The sequence below is a fragment of the Neofelis nebulosa genome, chromosome 1 (genome assembly GCF_028018385.1).
Source record: "Neofelis nebulosa isolate mNeoNeb1 chromosome 1, mNeoNeb1.pri, whole genome shotgun sequence".
Classification (NCBI taxonomy): domain Eukaryota; kingdom Metazoa; phylum Chordata; class Mammalia; order Carnivora; family Felidae; genus Neofelis; species Neofelis nebulosa.
This window is the reverse complement of record NC_080782.1, coordinates 105,144,112-105,162,054: the sequence shown is the minus strand read 5'-3', so window position 1 is coordinate 105,162,054 and position 17,943 is coordinate 105,144,112. Positions and strand designations below refer to the sequence as shown.

The 17,943-nt window shown below is 42.5% G+C and overlaps 1 protein-coding gene across 1 annotated transcript in view; it reads left to right on the top strand.

Moving 5' to 3' along the window:
• Window positions 1-17,943, top strand: part of PIK3R1 (phosphoinositide-3-kinase regulatory subunit 1) — an 86,706-nt gene that overhangs the window by 10,122 nt on the left and 58,641 nt on the right. The window contains exon 2 of the mRNA XM_058730646.1: window positions 41-761. Within this exon, the coding sequence (XP_058586629.1) occupies window positions 425-761 (337 nt within the window). The 5' untranslated portion in view covers window positions 41-424. The remainder of the gene's footprint in view (window positions 1-40; window positions 762-17,943) is intronic.

Sequence of the window (17,943 nt, the reverse complement as noted above, 5' to 3'; positions counted from 1 at the left end):
GTGTGATGTTCATTCATAAGCCTTGTTTTTCCTTTGCTAGGTGAAGCTCGCGTGTGGAGTGCAACAGTAAAATCAGACGCCAGATGGACAGTGTGACAAGAATGTCAGAAAGGATTGGGCCTCGCTGTGAGAGTCAGCCTGGAGGCCAAGTGTTGACGAGTTGCTGAAAAGGAAGCCAGTGGGAGGACTGCGGGCCGCAGAGGAAGTGGCACTCTGTCTTCAGTCACACCATTGATGGAGGACAGATGGACAGCCGGACATCCAGTCACCTCTCCTCTTAAACCTTTGGAGAGTTGTCCTTTGTCCTCTGCTGGACACATATTAGGAATCTTAACATACTCTCTGAATTCGCTTTCCATAGAAACGTAAAATCAGACTGCAGTGTGTAACGAGACGTCTGTTGCATGGTGACAGGTTTGCAACCATGAGTGCCGAGGGCTACCAGTACCGGGCGCTGTATGATTACAAAAAGGAACGAGAAGAAGATATTGACTTGCACTTGGGCGATGTATTGACTGTGAATAAAGGGTCTTTAGTAGCTCTTGGATTCAGTGACGGACAGGAAGCCAGGCCTGAAGAAATTGGCTGGTTAAATGGTTATAATGAAACCACGGGGGAAAGAGGGGACTTTCCAGGAACTTACGTTGAATATATTGGAAGGAAAAAAATCTCGCCTCCCACACCAAAGCCCCGACCACCTCGACCCCTTCCTGTTGCACCAGGTTCTTCAAAAGCTGAAGCAGACAGTGAGCAACAACAAGGTCAGTGTTAATGAGCGATTGCTTCGTGGTGCACCCCCGCTCCCCCTCCCCCCCCCTTTTTTTTTTTAAAGAAAAGCCTACGATTTGCGTCGGACCGTAGTGTGCTCTGAGCAGAAACTTACTTTGACAGCCTTACCTCAATTAATATATGGTACATAAAAACTGGGTCAACCATTACAAGACTGGAAATTTGTGTTTGTGGGGTAGGGAGTTGTCAAAAGACGGAGATGGTGTATGAGAACTTGCTCAGTGTCTTGAAACCCTGTTTTTATAGTTGCCATTGAATTAAACATCTCTTGCATCCTTATTCTTTAATTGCTCGTAATACATATAAATAATCCTTTAAGGAAAGAAGAGGGTAAGTCTAACGTCAGTAGATGTAACGTTAATTTGATTGATATGGAGAAGTGTAGAAAGTAATAAAGTGACCCCAGAACTCAGCAGAGAAGAAACCATTGTTTTTATAACCTGGTATCTACCTCTGGGTTTCCTCTCCAGAAACACTGTGGCTGCAGCTGAAACCTAATCCTGTACTCAGTCTAGATGTAGAGGGAGTTCCCTTCTTTCATTGGCAATGTCATTTGTAGCATTAATGCCTCTACGGTGCTTGGCCCTCATGAGAAGAAAAAACTTACTGAATACTTTTCTTAAATGGAAACCACCTTGATTCAAAAACCACTCCTTGATACTGGAGATGGTCCACATTCTAGCTTTGTGCACAGCTGGTCGTTTTAAGATTTTTCTTCTGTTCGTTTTCACACAAAGACCAGCCCTTTGCTCCGTTTTGCTGTTATCACCTTTGTTAAGTACTCATTTCTTCATCGGTAAATTTCAAGCTTTTTGTTCTTTCTTTTTTTTTTTCCCCCCACATAATTTTTTTTTTTTTTCTCAGACTGAGAAAGGTTTGGCAAGGTATGTTTAAAACAGGTGGGCCCATTTGCCGTGGTTGCATGTTGAGTAAAACTGCCTGTGGCATTACAGTGTCTTTCTGGAAGGGATTCTGATACAATCATGCCTTCTTGAACGTTGGCTTATTCTAGAACATATGAATGAGGTAACAAGAATAAAGGAGCAGAATGCAAGGATAAATAGCTGCTTTTTAGCATTGGGTAGCAATAGGATAGGGAATATTTTTAAAAGTCAAGGGTAACTGCCTAGAGATACCTGAAGGGATGTGCTCTTTCCTCCCCTGCCCGACCCAACAGGGATACTTGTTTGATGAACGTTATACCGTACTTTATAAATCATGTCCAGATAATGTCTTCTACTATACAGTTCCAAAGCAAAAGTTAATTTTTTGTGCAACAAAAACATAAAACATTGACTCTGCATATGTATATATGGTTTTGTCAACCATTGTGTTTCATTTAGCAGATAGAAAGTATACATGCAATTGGGTTCCCCCCCCCCCACCAAACTACATATTTTTAATTTGTTTATTTTTTGAGTTAAAAAAAATTCAAAAGGAAAAATTACTTAATTTGTCCCAGAATACAAAAGATTACAGAATCCTACAAGTATCTGTGTTGGATTACCAGAGAAGATAATTTAAAAAGTGGAAAAAGGGATACCATGTTGAGATTAATGACACAAGATTTTGTAAAAATAATTTCTAAGCAAAATTGCATTTGAAAACTGCCATTAGGTATAACTTTTCATTATAAGCAAAGTGATTTTCTCTTTTTAAGTCTGAACCTATTTTATAATGCTTGCTTTCTCATCTGATGCGGTGACAATGGAGATTTTTAACAGCTTTTTCCTTTTTTCTTTTTACTACATGAAAAGTGGACTAAATGAAATTTTTAGCAGAATTTAAGAAAGAAACCATGACATCATGCATTCAGATATTAGAAAGAGCTGGCCTAAATAGAAATGAGTCATTAGGAGTAACTGAAAGATTGAATAGGCAGTTGAAATGGGAGATTGTGAGGGGGCTTTGGTACTAAACTGTAGATTTTCCAGAAATGTAACCTTCTAGTCTCATTTACATATGACTGCTATGAAGTGAGAATTCAGTAGCTCCTAGTAATTGCATGTCACATTGACAAGGAAAGTAGTTGTGAGGACAGCTATGGGATTCCACTTTCTTTTTGCCCACGTGCATGTTTACTTGGAAGGCTCTGCAGTGACAGATTGTGGGACAGAGAGGATAGTTCTTTTCTTGCTGTCATTGAATTCTTTAGCCCTTTTTTCCTTTTATTCCCCTCTCCTAATTTGATTTAACCTGTTTTTCGTGTTGGACTGTCTTTATTTTATTTTGAAGGTCACCCCTGAGGTCTAAGGATCAAATGCAGGCCTCCAGTTGAGATAGTGTGCCGTGGGGAGTTGGCACACCCCGTAATGGGAATGGGATAGATAGAAGGTGCTCACGCCTGCCTGCCTACTAATTGTGTGGTTCTTGTCTCCTGCTCTTGCAACGTACTCTCTTTTTATTTTTTTAATGTTTATTTTTATTTTTATTTCTTTTTCTTTTTTGGGGGTGAGAGAGAGAGAGAGAGTGCAAGCAGGAGAGGAGCAGAGAGAGAGGGAGTCACAGAACCTGAAGCAGACTCCAAGCTCTGAGCTGTCAGCATAGAACCCAATGTGGGGCTTGAACCCACAAACCCTGAGATGATGACCTTAGCTGAAGTTGGATGCTTACTGACTGAGCCACCCTGGCACCCTTTAAAAAATTTTTTTAAAGTTTATTTTGAGAGGGAGAGTGTGAACGAGCTTGTGCATGCAAGTGAAGAAGGGACAGACAGAGAGAATCCCAAGAGAGTTCTGTGCTGTCCAGTCAGTGCTTGATCCCATGACCTGAGTCGAGATCAAGAGTCGGATGCCTACCTGACTGAGCCACCCAGGTGCCCTGTCTCTTCTTAAAAGAAAGTTGTCATTGAGCTTCGGCCAAAAGTAGACTTTGTGTGAGGGATTCCTTCTTACATAATAGAACCCACTTTTCCACTTTCCGTGAATGTTCCTGGAAATAAAGGTGTGAAGGTTAGCTTTTGAAATTCTTTTGAAAATCTGATAAACCTTTCACCAGTACATTTTGCGTACAGTGTCTGAGGAAGCCCAACCCGTGGATTGAATTAAATGTGTGAATTGGACATTGTTGTGTTGATTGGCCTTCGAGTCATTCATTCACCATGAATTGCATCCCTGTTTTGTGCCAGAAAGTAGTGATGAAAATCGGCATCTAGATTTGAGAGGGAGAGCATGCCTTCTGATACCCTGGCCTTCCTCCTCCTACCTCAGGACTCTGCTTCCTTCCCTCCGCTTGGGCAGCTCTTGGGTGACCTACTGTCAGCTCTTGGCTCAAATCGCACGGAGGCTGGCTCTGCTCTCCCTACTTCACGTGGCGACATGCCCCTCTGCTTTCACAAAGCATTTACTTACCATGTTGATATTTTATCATCTGTTCCCTCTGGTAGACTGTAGGCTCCATGAGGGCGAGGGTGTTGGTTGTCCCTCCATTATCCCAAGCATCTAGAACAGTGCAGTAGGTTCTCAGTAAGTGGATAAAGGCTTGCTTCCGAGGTTCATCATCTAGCTGTTACACATCCCAGGTGACTTGAAAGGAGCCATGTGCTTTGTGTGTTCTACACAGGCACACAAGGCGGTGACAGCCCATCCTGTTTTTAGAAATCACAGTTTCTTTGTTCTTTCACACCATTCACGTCTGAGGAACCTTGCAGCCTTGGCCGTGACCGTTGCATGCCATGTCTCCAAAGCTGTTATTTAATACTCCAGGGCTTGGGATAGGTAGTTCTGCTAGTGGGGAAGTGTGTTAAGCTGATAGTGGGTACTGTCAGCCACTTAAGCAAAGTGATGAGAACATGTGTCAAAAGCAGCAAGTGTCTTCAAGCACAGATTTTGTTCCCTCTCCCCTGCTTTCATCTGCTTCCCTTTGCGTGGGGGCTAAAATTGCCAACGAGAGTGTCACATTACACTTGCCCACAACGCAGTCAAGCCCTGTTTGACCTTCGGAGACAACTCCCTTGCGAACAGGTGAAGGGTGTGCAAAATGGGTGTCACGTGGTCCTTGGGGGTGCCATGCTGTTGAAAGACTACACTGGCTCCTTCTGCGTTAGGATCTTCAGACACTGGCATTCCATTCCTGAACACACAGCCCCATCCAGCCATGGTCCCCACTTCTTGGTACACCAAGAAATGGTGGAGGTGGAGATGTAGGGATAGAGGAATGAAAATGTATTCCTTTCTTACATAAGTAAACCGTGCCGCGGGGCTATTTCTTGAAACCGCATTTTGAGATTCTTTAATTATAAAGTCACGGTCACGTAGAATATTTAGACTAGTGAGATCCGAGGGACAAACTAGAATCTAGTTTACAAACTAGTGACCGTGTTAGTTTGAATAGAACAAACATTGGAATCTCCTCACTTTCGAGGTCACTTAGGGGTCCGAGTTTGTACCCACCTCTATCCCCCATCTACACACCCCTTACCACCCCCATTGCGGACCCTGACTGTGAGTCCCAGGTGCCAGCTGGTTCCACATATAAAACATAAAGCATACATTTGGTAAGACCGATTTTAAATTTTGATCAAAACTCTTTCTAAACAGAAGAAGCAAAAAGCTTCTAACTTGTCTTTGCTTTCAAGGTTCCCCCAGCCATGTTATTTTTACATTTATCACACTCAGCATTTGAGTGCCCCTCCGTGGTTGTCATTCCCCGTCTAGAAGGCAAGGCTGTAATAAATCACATAAATTGACTATACTGTACGGAGGTCACAGAAGATAGCGACCTGATCCCAAGTTGCACACCTTTGCTGAGACTCGTGGTCATAACTTACTGCTGTTACTCCCCCAGATAGTACCCGTGAAAGCAATCGGCTTTGCTTCACAAAGCCCTGCCTTTATGAATTCTGTTTCAGTTGCAATTAGACCTTGTCGTAACTTTCTGCACCTTTTTTGCTACTTAAGTGAGACTTGGCTGTGAGGTCAGAGCATCGTCCTGCTGATGTCCCCTGAATGGTGGGGTAACACATCCGACTTTTGGTGCTGACTGCCCACCCGGCTTTGTCCATGCTGCTTGTGTGAGAAAGCAAGGCTGGTTAGAGGGTATTTGAAGGTGAAGGCTGTAGAGCTCTGCCTCTGACTTCTGACCAACTGGAAAGTTTAGTCAGCATGCTAGAGATTTTTAGCCAGGTGTAAAAATTTAAGTGTTTGACCTCTGTGTTTTAGTATGAAATGAAATACATTTCCAAAGGATATCATCAATAGAATTGATTGGAGACTAGGTCCGGAGAAAACAAATGTGCTAATTATTTCTGATAAGATCAGATGTGCCTGACCACTTCTCTGACGATCCCAGAATATATTACTCCTGTGTTAAGTTACATATTATAGTTCTCCCCTCTTGAGTGTCAGCACTGCTGTTCTTTTTTGCTAGATTCTTGACTTTTAAGACATTTTTCCTGCGAATTTGAAATTTAGTTATTTGTCTCCCCAGAAATATGAAGAGAAAAGAGAGTAATCCCAATGAACAATTTCCATATCCTTGAGAAGAAAATTGACAGAGAAAAGCTTCTCACCTTGGCTGCTTTTTACCAGAAAAGTTCTGCGGGGAGCTGGCTGGACATGTTCGGAACTCTAGGCAAACCCTGATGGCAGATGAGTAGGGAGCATCCCTTGGTACCCCCAGGCAGAGAGGAAGACATTCCTCCCTTCTTCCTCCAGTCTCTTATTTGACCAGAAGGGCTCTGTTTTCTCTTTTCCAGGACAGTTAAGTTCAAGGTTACAGATAAGACATTATTTGAGGAAAAGATTCCTGCCGTGTTACCATGACCTGTGTCATGTAGAATCACAGAGCTTTGGTACTGAAGTGATACTTTCTTAGGTGAGATATATGTTCAGATGATTTCCTCAAGGGTTCTGGCTATCGACATTTCATTATGTGCTCTTTTTTCCAACATGGGTAAAACGTCCAATGTCCCTATCTGTACAACCTAAACAAAGCCTCCACACCTCTGCCTCAAACAGGATCTTTGTCAAGTGGAGTGAGCCTCTCTGTGTCCTAGCCACCCAGCTAATGGTGATGCTCTAATGAAATTTTCTTTATCATAAAAATAGAACTCTGTCTTGTGAAAATGTTTCCTTTTGCATTTAGTCAGTAGATTCTTTGATAACTTTGAGGTCAATCTTTCTGGTTTCTAGGTGAATGCATCTTTGTCGAAGACAGGAGAAATGCTGATTAATAAGTACTTCTTCCCAAAGTCAGGGTTTGAGAAAATAATTGAAATTACTAAGTTTAACAACAAATGGTGCCTTGCATCTGCTAAGTAGCATCCAGAAAGGGGAGAATTTTGTATCTGGCAAGAAAGAATAGCAAATATGTGATGCCATACACATATCCATGTTTTTCTTTGTAAAACAGATGTTAGCAGTACAGCTGACTGTTGTTTGTATGTGTATCTTTGTTGCAAACACATTTCCATGAAGAATGACACAAAATTGGTTTGAAGGCTGAGGTAGGGGGAAAAATAACTTGGTGTGATAGCTGGAAACAAGAAGCATAATAATTGCATGATGGATTATATCTAATGTTTCGAGGTCTTGGTCAGTTTTATAGCATTGAGTACCAAAACAGTTCTTAGGCTTTCATTGAAACTAATCTAAATAGAGAAGGTCAAGGTGCACTAGAAGTTGGCTTTATTTTCATTTCTTGGGTATAATCCCTAAAATGTCAAGTTTAACAAGATAACTGTCAGAATACTTTATAAATGTGTTATTCTTACTAATTTCTATAAACGACCACAGTATTTTGTTTTTACTATGATAATTCCATGCACTCTACATTGTTAAAATGTTCTGATAAAATAGAACTTTGCACTTGAAAACAAAAACAAGCAGCAGATCTTCCTGTTTAATTATGTATGCACAACTTTGTACCAGTGGCTTTCTGCCATCGAAAGCATGGCTGTCACTTTCAGGAATACCTTTTCTGGATACTTCTTGCTTGGAGGTATTTGCATTCATCTGTTCATCTATTTTCAGTTGATAGCTTGTATTATGCGGTGCCTATGGATTCATCTATCCCGTCACAGTTTGAGACATACTGAAGTTCTGACTGTGAATTTATTACACTGTATTGTAGGAGACTGTTGGTAATTTGATGATCAAATGTGATATCCAAGATAGTAAAGATGTTGGTATAAGTGAAATATAAATCTCTATGATACATTATTAGAGTCAGAAATTCCACTCTACTTTGCTTCCTCTAAATTCCTTAATCCTTCTTCCTCCTCCTCCCCTTCTTCTCCTCCTCCCCTTCTTCCTCCTCCCCCTCCCTCCTCCTCCTCTCCCTCCTCCTCCTCCCCCCCCCCTCCCTCCCTCCCTCCCTTCTTCTTCTTCGTCCTCCTTCCTCCTCCTCCCTCATCTTCCTCCTCCCTCCTCCTCCTCCTCCCCCCTCCTCCCCCCTCCTCCTCCTCCCTCTCCCTCTCTCTCCCTCCCTCCCTCCCTTCTTCTTCTTCTTCTTCCTCCTCCTTCCTCCTCCTCCCTCCTCCTCCTCTCCCTCCTCCTCCTCCCCCTCCCTCTCTCTCCCTCCCTCCCTCCCTTCTTCTTCTTCTTCCTCCTCCTCCCTCCTCCTCCTCCTCCCTCCTCCTCCCCCCTTCTCCTTCCCCTCCCTCTCTCTCCCTCCCTCCCTCCCTTCTTCTTCTTCTTCCTCCTCCTTCCTCCTCCCCCTCCTCCTCCTCCCCCTCCTTCCCTCCCTCCCTCCCTCCCTCCCTTCTTCTTCTTCCTCTTCCTCCTCCTCCTCCCTCTCCTCTCCCTCCTGCTCCTCCCGCTCCCTCCCTCCCTCTCTCTCTCCCTCCCTCTCTTTCCCTCCCTCCCTCCCTTCTTCTTCTACCTCCTCCCTCCTCCTCTCCGTCCTCCCCCTCCTCCTCCCCTCCTCCTCCTCCCCCCTCTCCCTCCCTCACTTTATTCTTCTTCCTCCTTCTCCTCCTCCTTCCTCCTCCTCCTCCTCCTCCTCCCTCCTCCTCCTCCTCCTCCTCCTCCCTCCTCCTCCTCCTCCTCCTCCTCCTCCTCCTCCTCCTCCTGAGCCCCTCCCCATCCTAGTGTTGTCTAGTTGTAAAAATAAGAAGTAGATACTGTCTCTGGGTACCTGGGTGGCTCAGTCAGTTGAGCTTCCAATTTGGCTCAAGTCATGATCTCCCGATCTATGAGTCTGAGCCTCCCGTGGGGCTCTGTGCTGACAGCTCAGAACCTGGACCCTGCTTCGGATTCGGTGTCCATCTCTCTCTCTCTCTCTGCTCCTCCCCCACTCAAACTCACTCTCTCTCTCTCTCTCTCTCTCTCTCTCTCTCAAAAACAAATAAATGTTAAAAAAAAAAAAAGTAGATACTGTCTCTTCTGAGTTTTGGCTGTATTTTTTGCTTTAACCTCATACTGACACTTGGTCAGTAAAACTTTGTCCATTCCTACTCATAAGAATTGCTGGAGAAACAAAACCCAGAAAACTTAAGTTGTCACTAGTAGTCGTTCATTAGTACTTCAGCCCAGAATCCAGAAGAAGGGTAAATGGCGAAGGGACTTGGATGGAAACCCAAGCTGGGATGATTGGGCACATGTGCTCGCGTGACCTCCCTGCAAGATCTGATGTGGAGGTTGGGCCAGGAAATCAGATGGGATTATTGCTAATGAAAGTGCCACATTGATACCAAGGGTTTTTTTGGGTTTTTTTGTTTGTTTTTTTGTTTTTTTTGCAAAACTGTGCACTGTATGACCTTAAGATATATTTCACCAGTGTGAGAACTTATGCTCTCCCTCTGTTGGTGGTCGCTGAGGAATGGCTGACATCTAAATTAGTTTGGGACTCCCATTGTGACATACTGTAGTTCATGAGTGAATTAAGAGACACTCATGGAATGCCTCCCTTGCGCTGTGTGTGTGTGGTGTAATTCAATGTGTTGACATGATGGGCGCTCAGAGTTCTTAAGTATTTGTCTAGTGGGTTTTTTGTTAAGTTTTCCAAGGCAGGTAGAGAGGGTGATGGTGTTAACATTTGTCTATTCCAATTAGAGAGATTTGTTTCTTCAGAGCTCTTCAAACTTATGTGATGGCATTATTAGACTATGTGCCCAAGAGGCAACACGTGAGCATAGGCGTTGGGCAAGGCTGCATTGTAAAGTCAGCCAGATTGTTGGGGTCATCCTCATCCTGCAAGCTTTATCCTGAGGAAGGAAGCTGCCATATGGCGCCACAACTCACACTCGGCACACGGTACCATTGCCAAAGCGAGGAGCCCTCACACTGGTTCCCACTTGCTGTTGGTTCTTGGAAAATTCATTTTTCAAAATTACTTAAAGTTGTAAGATCATCTATTGTGAATCCACATTCAACACCCCTGGGTTTATTTTTATCCTATTTTTTAAAATAATTTTTAATGTTTAAGAATGTTGCGTCTTTATCAGTGAACAGTTCATTTGAAATAGATCTTTCCATCCCCGTGTCCTAATGGTGGAAACATAGTTGAATATTTGTATCATTCCTTTATAATTTGAAAGTATTTCGCAACGTTGCTGACTTGCTTTTTTAGGTAGCCAAAAAATAAATTTCCTATTTTTTGAAGGAGAAAGATTCAGAAAGGTTAGAGCAAAAAGACTTTATTGCTAAATAATATTGAGGATCTACTGAGTACCAAGGAGTGAGATTTAGTGCATTTGGTTAGGACATATCAAAAGTATATATTATTGTCATTGTACCACACTTTCCCCATGGTTGTATTTAAATGTGGAAAATGCCTTTTTCAAAATGTACCTTAAATTAACAAATATCATCAAGACTTTGTTATAAAAAAAATTACCTGAAAAGTTTGCAGACTTACTGTTTGCCAGGCGTTTTGCTAGACATGTCAGAGATATTTTTCATTTGATTCTTATATCCACCCTGCACAGATTGCATTATGACCATTATTTTCCCGATTAAGAAGGTAAAGCTCAAGGGACTGTGCAAATATTTAGGAAGGAGGGGGCTCCATAGAAGGAGCATTCAGAGGGTTCAGAAACACTCCAGCAAGCCCTTGTGTGGTTCTGGGTAAGCAGTCCTTTGTGAAGTTATCAGTAACTGAAGAAACCAGATAGTTGCAGCTTTTTGGGTGGTCTTCAATTATGTTTGTTTTATCAGTTAAGTTTCATTGGCTGTTACATTCATACAGCCACACAACAAATTACCTTTCTTTTACATACAACTCACAGCATTTTCTCATGTCTGTTAAATACATTCAAGGGTTGCATCACAAGGAGACTGATGAGGCCAGGGAACCAAGACAAAGTTTTGGGTCTGTGTGTGTGTATGCAGTTTTCATGGGGGAAGAAATAAACCTTGATCAGATAGTCCAAAGTTATGTGCCATGGTTAAATGGTTTTACTTCCATATCTGTTATTTTGGAAGAAGTTTATGTCTGTTTCAGGTGTTTACCTGAATTTGAAATTTTCTTCTTTCTCACTTAGAATTATATCATTTTAATTGAAATGGAGCACTGGCTGGTTATTACCTGTTTAAAAGCCAAAAAGCTGAGTGTGTCCAGCATAAGAATTAGGTGTTTTGGCATATGGATGCTGGCTGCTTGAAATCCAGAAGTACAGGAAATTCCAAGTGGACTCAAATGAATCTGAAGTCTTAAACCTAAGTTGTGTCACAGTTAGCAGTAAACGCCATTTTAAAGTCTGGCTAATGACTGAATTCCTTTGAATGTCGAGCTTTACTTCTCAAGAAAGTCAGTCAGTCCCTGGCAAGTTTCTCACATAAACATTGTGTTTCTATTTCTAGAATCCCAAGGACAGGAAGGTAGGTGAGAGCACGTGAAAGGCACAGGTGAATTTTATTTCTGGGTGTTTTTTTTTTTTTTTTTTAACGTTTATTTATTTTTGAGACAGAGAGAGACAGAGCATGAACAGGGGAGGGTCAGAGAGAGGGAGACACAGAATCTGAAAGAGGCTCCAGGCTCTGAGCGGTCAGCACAGAGCCCGACGCGGGGCTCAAACTCATGAACCGCGAGATCATGACCTGAGCCGAAGTCGGACGCTTAACCGACCGAGCCACCCAGGCGCCCCTATTTCTGGGTGTTTAAAAGGACCATGTGATCTTGCATAGAGATAGTCTCTCCGAGGCAATGAGTGCCAGCAAAACTTCTTGGATACTTTTATTTGGACTCATGTCTTTGTACTTGAAAACATTTGCAAGTTTCCTGATTTACAAAGGTGTGTCTGCCGGGTGGTCCGGACACAGCCTCTTGAGACTTCTCTTTAGAGTTCCTAAGAAAAGCACTTGGAGTTTTATAAAAATGAGAAAGAGCTACTGTAAACTAAACAGAACTGGGTTTCAAAGCAGAGAGTAAGTCCTGGCCCCCTGTAAATAGCTGGGTGGGGCCATGTGCTCCCCCCCACCCCCCACCTGTAATTCACAAGGAGCTCATGCATCTGTCCCTGGAGTGCCCTTCCCTTCCTCTTTCTCATGTCACCCGAAGGTGCTTTCTTATGTAGTGGAAGAGGTCCTAGCTCCGCAAAGAATGGGGCGAAGCTGGGATCTTGGGACAGGGGTATTACTGTTACATCCTGCCATTGTCCCTCCACAAAAGTAAAGTGTCCAAGGTGGGGAAGAGTTAGAAAGACCTGCGTTGACTGAGGGTATGAGCACTCTGATGGAGTTCTCCATCATTCAGCACCTCAGGAAGCCAGGCAGTGAAGGCAGAAAAAGGTTTTCTTTCAGGCCAGGGAAATGACATTGGAACGAAAACCACACTGGGAATTGGCCTGGGAACTGTTCATCTCAACCGGACAGGCGACTCCAGTTCTGAAGCCAGTGCCCAGTGGATCAGGAGTAGCTCAGAGTAAACACCAGGCCTGGGTAGATTTCTCCTTGCTTCGTGATCACAAAACAGGAGAAACATAGCTTAGCCTGATCAACAGGGTTGCTCCATAAAGGAAAGGGGAGATGAAATAGAAGACTGGAAGAAAGAACAGACCTCCACCAATGATTTATTGCTTCAGAATGACACGGCCCTGATGAAAGAGGGGCAGAAAGCAGTTAGATGTTCATGAGTTGGAAAAAAAAAAAAAACAAAACGATGGGATGGATGAAATGGAAGTGAAACCATAAAAAGTGATCGTAAAGAAATTAAAAATGTGATAGTACATTAAAATCCATATGGGAGGCCATTAGGAGGGAGTAGAATTAACACAGTTGAAAAGAAATTTAGTGTCGTAAAGAAGAAATGCAGATACAGCTCTTCTGGCATCCAAAGAAAAAGAAAAATGAGGGAGAAAGATGATGGATGCATAGAAAGGAGATATGACATGAGAATTGCAGGTGCTGATAAACAGGAAATCCTATCAAGCGAAAAAGAGCAACATAATAAAAATAACCTTGCATGCGTGTGTGCACATTTGAAAGTGTTCTCCACATTGTTGGTATGAAATCAGTGGAAGGCCTCTTCTGGATACATTTTGGCCAAAAAAAAAAAAAAAAAAAAAAGTTTTAAGTGTAAAAATATTAAAGCCTCTAGTCAAAATATCTAGTTAAGTACCAGGCTTCCTTCTCCTTTGTAGCTGTACGTGCCAAAAGATTGTAGTTTGCTGTCACTAGAGTTTTGGGGACAAAGACGGTAGCTTGAGAATTTAGGGTGTTGCTTCCTTGTATTTCACATGCAAAGGCAATTGACAGACACTCTTTATGCTGTCAGCAAGAGCCCAGAAACATACACGAAACTTCTCGTCTCACATGGGAGGACCTAAACATTGCTCTTCATTTAAACTTTGTAATGAGGAAGGCAGAGGTTGATTACCTGGAAGAACAGTTACCCAAAGGATAAAACTGTCAGGGGTGTATTTTCCAAATACCTAGAAATAAAGTGCATGTTCTCAAACGCAGCCTACAGAGACAGTGTGAAAATATTATTGCCGTGGGGAAGATACTTACCTTGTGTGAAAATTTAAGGAAATACATGTATAAGCATACATAGGTACCTGTGTATACACGCACAAATCTAGAAGTGTGGATTTATACGTACCTATATTTGTGTGTTCAGCAAATGCTAGTTCTGCGTCAGGTGCTGTGCTAATAACATTTTACTATGTTAGATTGTTACTTTTCATAGGAATTCTGGGACATCGGCCTTATTATTATACCTGTTGTAAAGGAAAAGAAATTAAAGTTGAATTAAATGATAGCCCAAGCTCACACAGCTAGTGGAGGAGTTGGGATTTGACCCCAGACCGTCCGCCTGGTGCCCCACTGTGCTTAAGCAGCTCTACCATACCGCTGAAAGCCCCTCGGGTGGGATGTCTGTGCTCTGTGACGAGGCTACATTCCTGGACACAGCCCATCGGCCAGGAGGGCACCCCTGAGCCAAAGATGATCCCCTGGCTTGCCAGGGACCTGTGACATGATGACGTGACCTGGTATCAGGCGATGAGTTGAACAACCAGGTTTTTCCACTTGCAGGAAACAGACCCAAGAAAAACTAAAGACAATGAAGCAGTTGTGTGAGTTACTCTCCCTTTCGGCAGAAGAACCTCATCAGAACAGGAGGCTGGGAGGAGGCCATTAAAGTCGTGTTGGAATCTGTGGGATGTAAATGGTTAAAATATTAACTTTTAAGTTAGCACTCACTTGACTAGCGCCTCTCAAAATGTTTTTTACATATATATGACATTATATATTTATAAAATGGGGTAACATATATCGAACAGTGTATATAATGCTATATATAAACATGTCTGATGGCACAGTGTATAAGGCAAAACAGACAAGGCGCTGTTGATTCAATCATGCAAATATTCCTTTGTGATTGAGTTTGCTAATTTCACTAAAATCGGCTTGAAAGGATTGAAAGTTAGTTGTAGCCTGCTACTCCCCTAGCCATCAGATGCTTGTAGTTACATGTACGGTTATATTGTAACTGTCATTTGTGGTCTAATCTTCCCCAGGAGGGAAACTTGAGAAACCCGGTCAGCTTTAACATTGAGAGGAAGTTTAAACATTGGAGCATAAAATTCATGGTTGTTTAGGTTGAAACTCCGTTTCCTGTCAGACCACATGGATCCAACTCTTCTGCGAATGGAATCGTCTAACTGTGGCCCACATTCAGGACAAGTTTCATAAGATGCACCGAATGTTTACTCGTGTTGGCTTCCGGAGCCTGTGTAGCAGACCCCAAGACCTCTGCCTATCCAATGGCAGCGTGGTCGAATAAGGGAATTTGTCTAATCACATAACTATTTTATCCCCTTAGCTGCTTTTGGCGAATTCCAACTTCGCTGTTCCATCCTTTAGTTAGTATTTTGAGTATTTTTAGCTCTAAGGGTGAAAAAACATTTTGGAGGTGCGGGGGTAGTGTTAGTTATGGTCTGGCTGTAGGACTAGTTGCCTTTCATATACTCTGAAAAAGAAAGATGGGGACAGCTTTACAATCATCTTTTTGTCCCAAAATACAAAACACTGTCCCTCCCACCTCTCAGGTATCCCGCATGCAATAATCCATTTTCTAGAACACGTTTGAAATATAACTAAAGCTTTTGCTTAAGAATCTCTTGATTCAAGTAATCTCTAGGGGACCATCTTTAGCCAGCCTCAGATGTTATGTTTAGTTCACATTTTGAAACGTTTCAAATTTTATATCCCAGCAAATGTAGTTTGTAATCTCCAAATTATGTTGTCTCACATTTAATGTATAATTTGCTAAGAGAAGGAAATGAAGAAGGCTGGGAGTTAATAGTTACAGCAACCAAAGCTTCTTAAAATGAAGGCAAAAATCCTTTGCTTATAGAAGTTGAAGAGATCATTACTGATTGGTTTAGCCTTTTCCCAGAAATCTATCTCACTGAGTTGATATTTAATGTTTTAGGCATATGCATTGTAGGCTCTGATTAATTTCGTTGCCTTATTCAGGACCTTTCATTTACAGGCATGTCACTGAATGATGACATGAATTTTTGATTTGCTAAAAAGGTTGCCTTTGCAATTTTTTCATATTACCCTTTTTAGTTCGTTGCATCTGGTTTCTGCCTTTTTCTTAAACACGTGTAAGATGACATGTTTTACCCCTGGGATGAAAAGTGAAATTTCTTCACCATGATTCTTAAAGTTTGCTGGCATGCGTTGAGCCCTTGCTTTGAGCCAGGCACCCATGCTGTGTGCAATGCCCACATTATCTCACTTATTCCACTTTTCAGGTTGAGGCTTAGAGAAAGAATCATGCCCAGAAGCAAACGCTAGTAAATAGTAGAGAGCTGGGATTTGCATGCTGACTCTGACTTCCGGGTGCTTTCCAACATCACACTGTTTTCCACCCTCAAAGTGGAACGGATAAAGAAAGGAACCTCCAGCAGCATTAACTTACCCAGAGGCTATGTCATATCAAACCTATCACTGATTCTGGAAGCGAATATTAAGTGAATATTAGGAAGAAGTGGCCTATGTGTTGGACTCTTTAAATTGGGTCTCACATCTCTATAATCCTTGGTCATTTTCAGTTACCCTCGAACTAATTTAAAAATCTTCAAGATATAGGTATTAAAAATGCTTGATTAGTGGCGCCTGGGTGGCTCAGTCGCTTGGGTGTCCAGCTTCGGCTCAGGTCATGGTCTCGCTGTTCGTGAGTTCAAGCCCCACGTCGGGCTCTGTGCTGACAGCTCGGAGCCTGGGGCCTGCTTCGGATGCTGTGTCTCCCTCTCTCTTTGCCCCTCCCCCATTCATGCTGTGTCTGTCTCTCTCTCTCAAAAATAAACGTTAAAAAAATGTCTTTTAAAAAAATGCTTGATTAGCCAGTATCTTGTTTCCATCAAGATCATGTACGTGAACCGTATATCAAACCGGAGACTTAGTTGAGACTCTTCGTACAAAATCATCAATTTCTTTAAAAGTTTTCTTACAATAAAGAGGGAAGACTCTGAAATACTGCAAGTTAAAGCAATGACCTCATTCCATCCAGGTGAAAGTATTGTGCTATTAGAACGTTATCAGTGTTTGAACCTAGACCTGGACTCGTTTATAGCAATACAGTCTAGAAGAATGTTGGTGCTTTGATTACTTGACTTAGTAAAAGTTTAATCTTCAAGAAGAGAGCAGCGCTGATGAAGAGCAGGTGAGGCTGGACAGGGATCAGGCGTCCGCACTTCTCCACGTGACCCCATGTTGAGTCTTGCTCAGAGAGCGCAGCAGTCACATTTGGGTTCCTGTCCCACTCGTGATGTGTGAAGGCAGAAGAAAAGTTTTCGATGCTGGGTGATCCCATTAAACCGTCAAGATGGATTTGAGGCAGGGGCATGCCCAGAAAGAGAAGTCTTCTGTGGGTAGACAGACACGCAGATGCTTTCCCAGGACCAGTCCAGGAGAGAGAGGTTAAGCGGGAGGTGACACAAAGACAAATAATTCCACCCCTCATAGGAGTCAGGGTCTCCTCTCTATACCTGTTTGGGAAAATTCACTGCTGTGAAATGCGAGGGATCTGGGGCTGAGGGGTAGTGTAGGGATAGCCCAAGGCTGAGCTGTGGCCAAGGATTTCTCAATCCTTAAGGCCTTGAGGCCTCCTCCTCAAGCCTGCCATTTTTCAGACTTAACCCTCAGTTTTCTAGGTACGTTGGAGTATGTCTATAGGGAAAGCCCCTGGCTTGGGATTAGTCAAGCTAGCCAGAGAAAAAAATGGATCTAAGCAGGAATATAATTTGCTGACCCCCGTCTGAGAGGTTAACATTTTCATTTATGTTTTACATGACTCATTTTAAATTACAGTGCTCTACAGATATAGAAAGAAGCCTTCCTCTTCCCACCCTCCCCCAGACACCACATAATGGAAAAAGCAAGAATTTTCAGCATAAGCATGTTTTTTTTGTTTTTTTTGTTTTTTTTTTCTTAAAACAAAAAGCCAGTCTCTGATGGGACTTTTTTCCTGCCAGAATTCCCACTGGTGCACTGTCGCAATTTTTACAAAAGGCCACGATGAAAGAGGAAGGCCCATTTTGAGGCCTTTGCCTCTGTGTTATTTGAAACACACTTGTGTTTCTGTTCTTGGTATCAGAAGAATTGTTATTTTTGAACCTTTCATAGGCATGTAAAACCTGGGCTCTCGGTTAAATTTTGATGAAGAAAAGATTTGTTTGCTGCTATGATTAGACACATAAAACTTAGAAAGGTTTTGATGTTGTGTTTCCTGTTTTACAAAACGTGTCCTCTCTTACAGTCT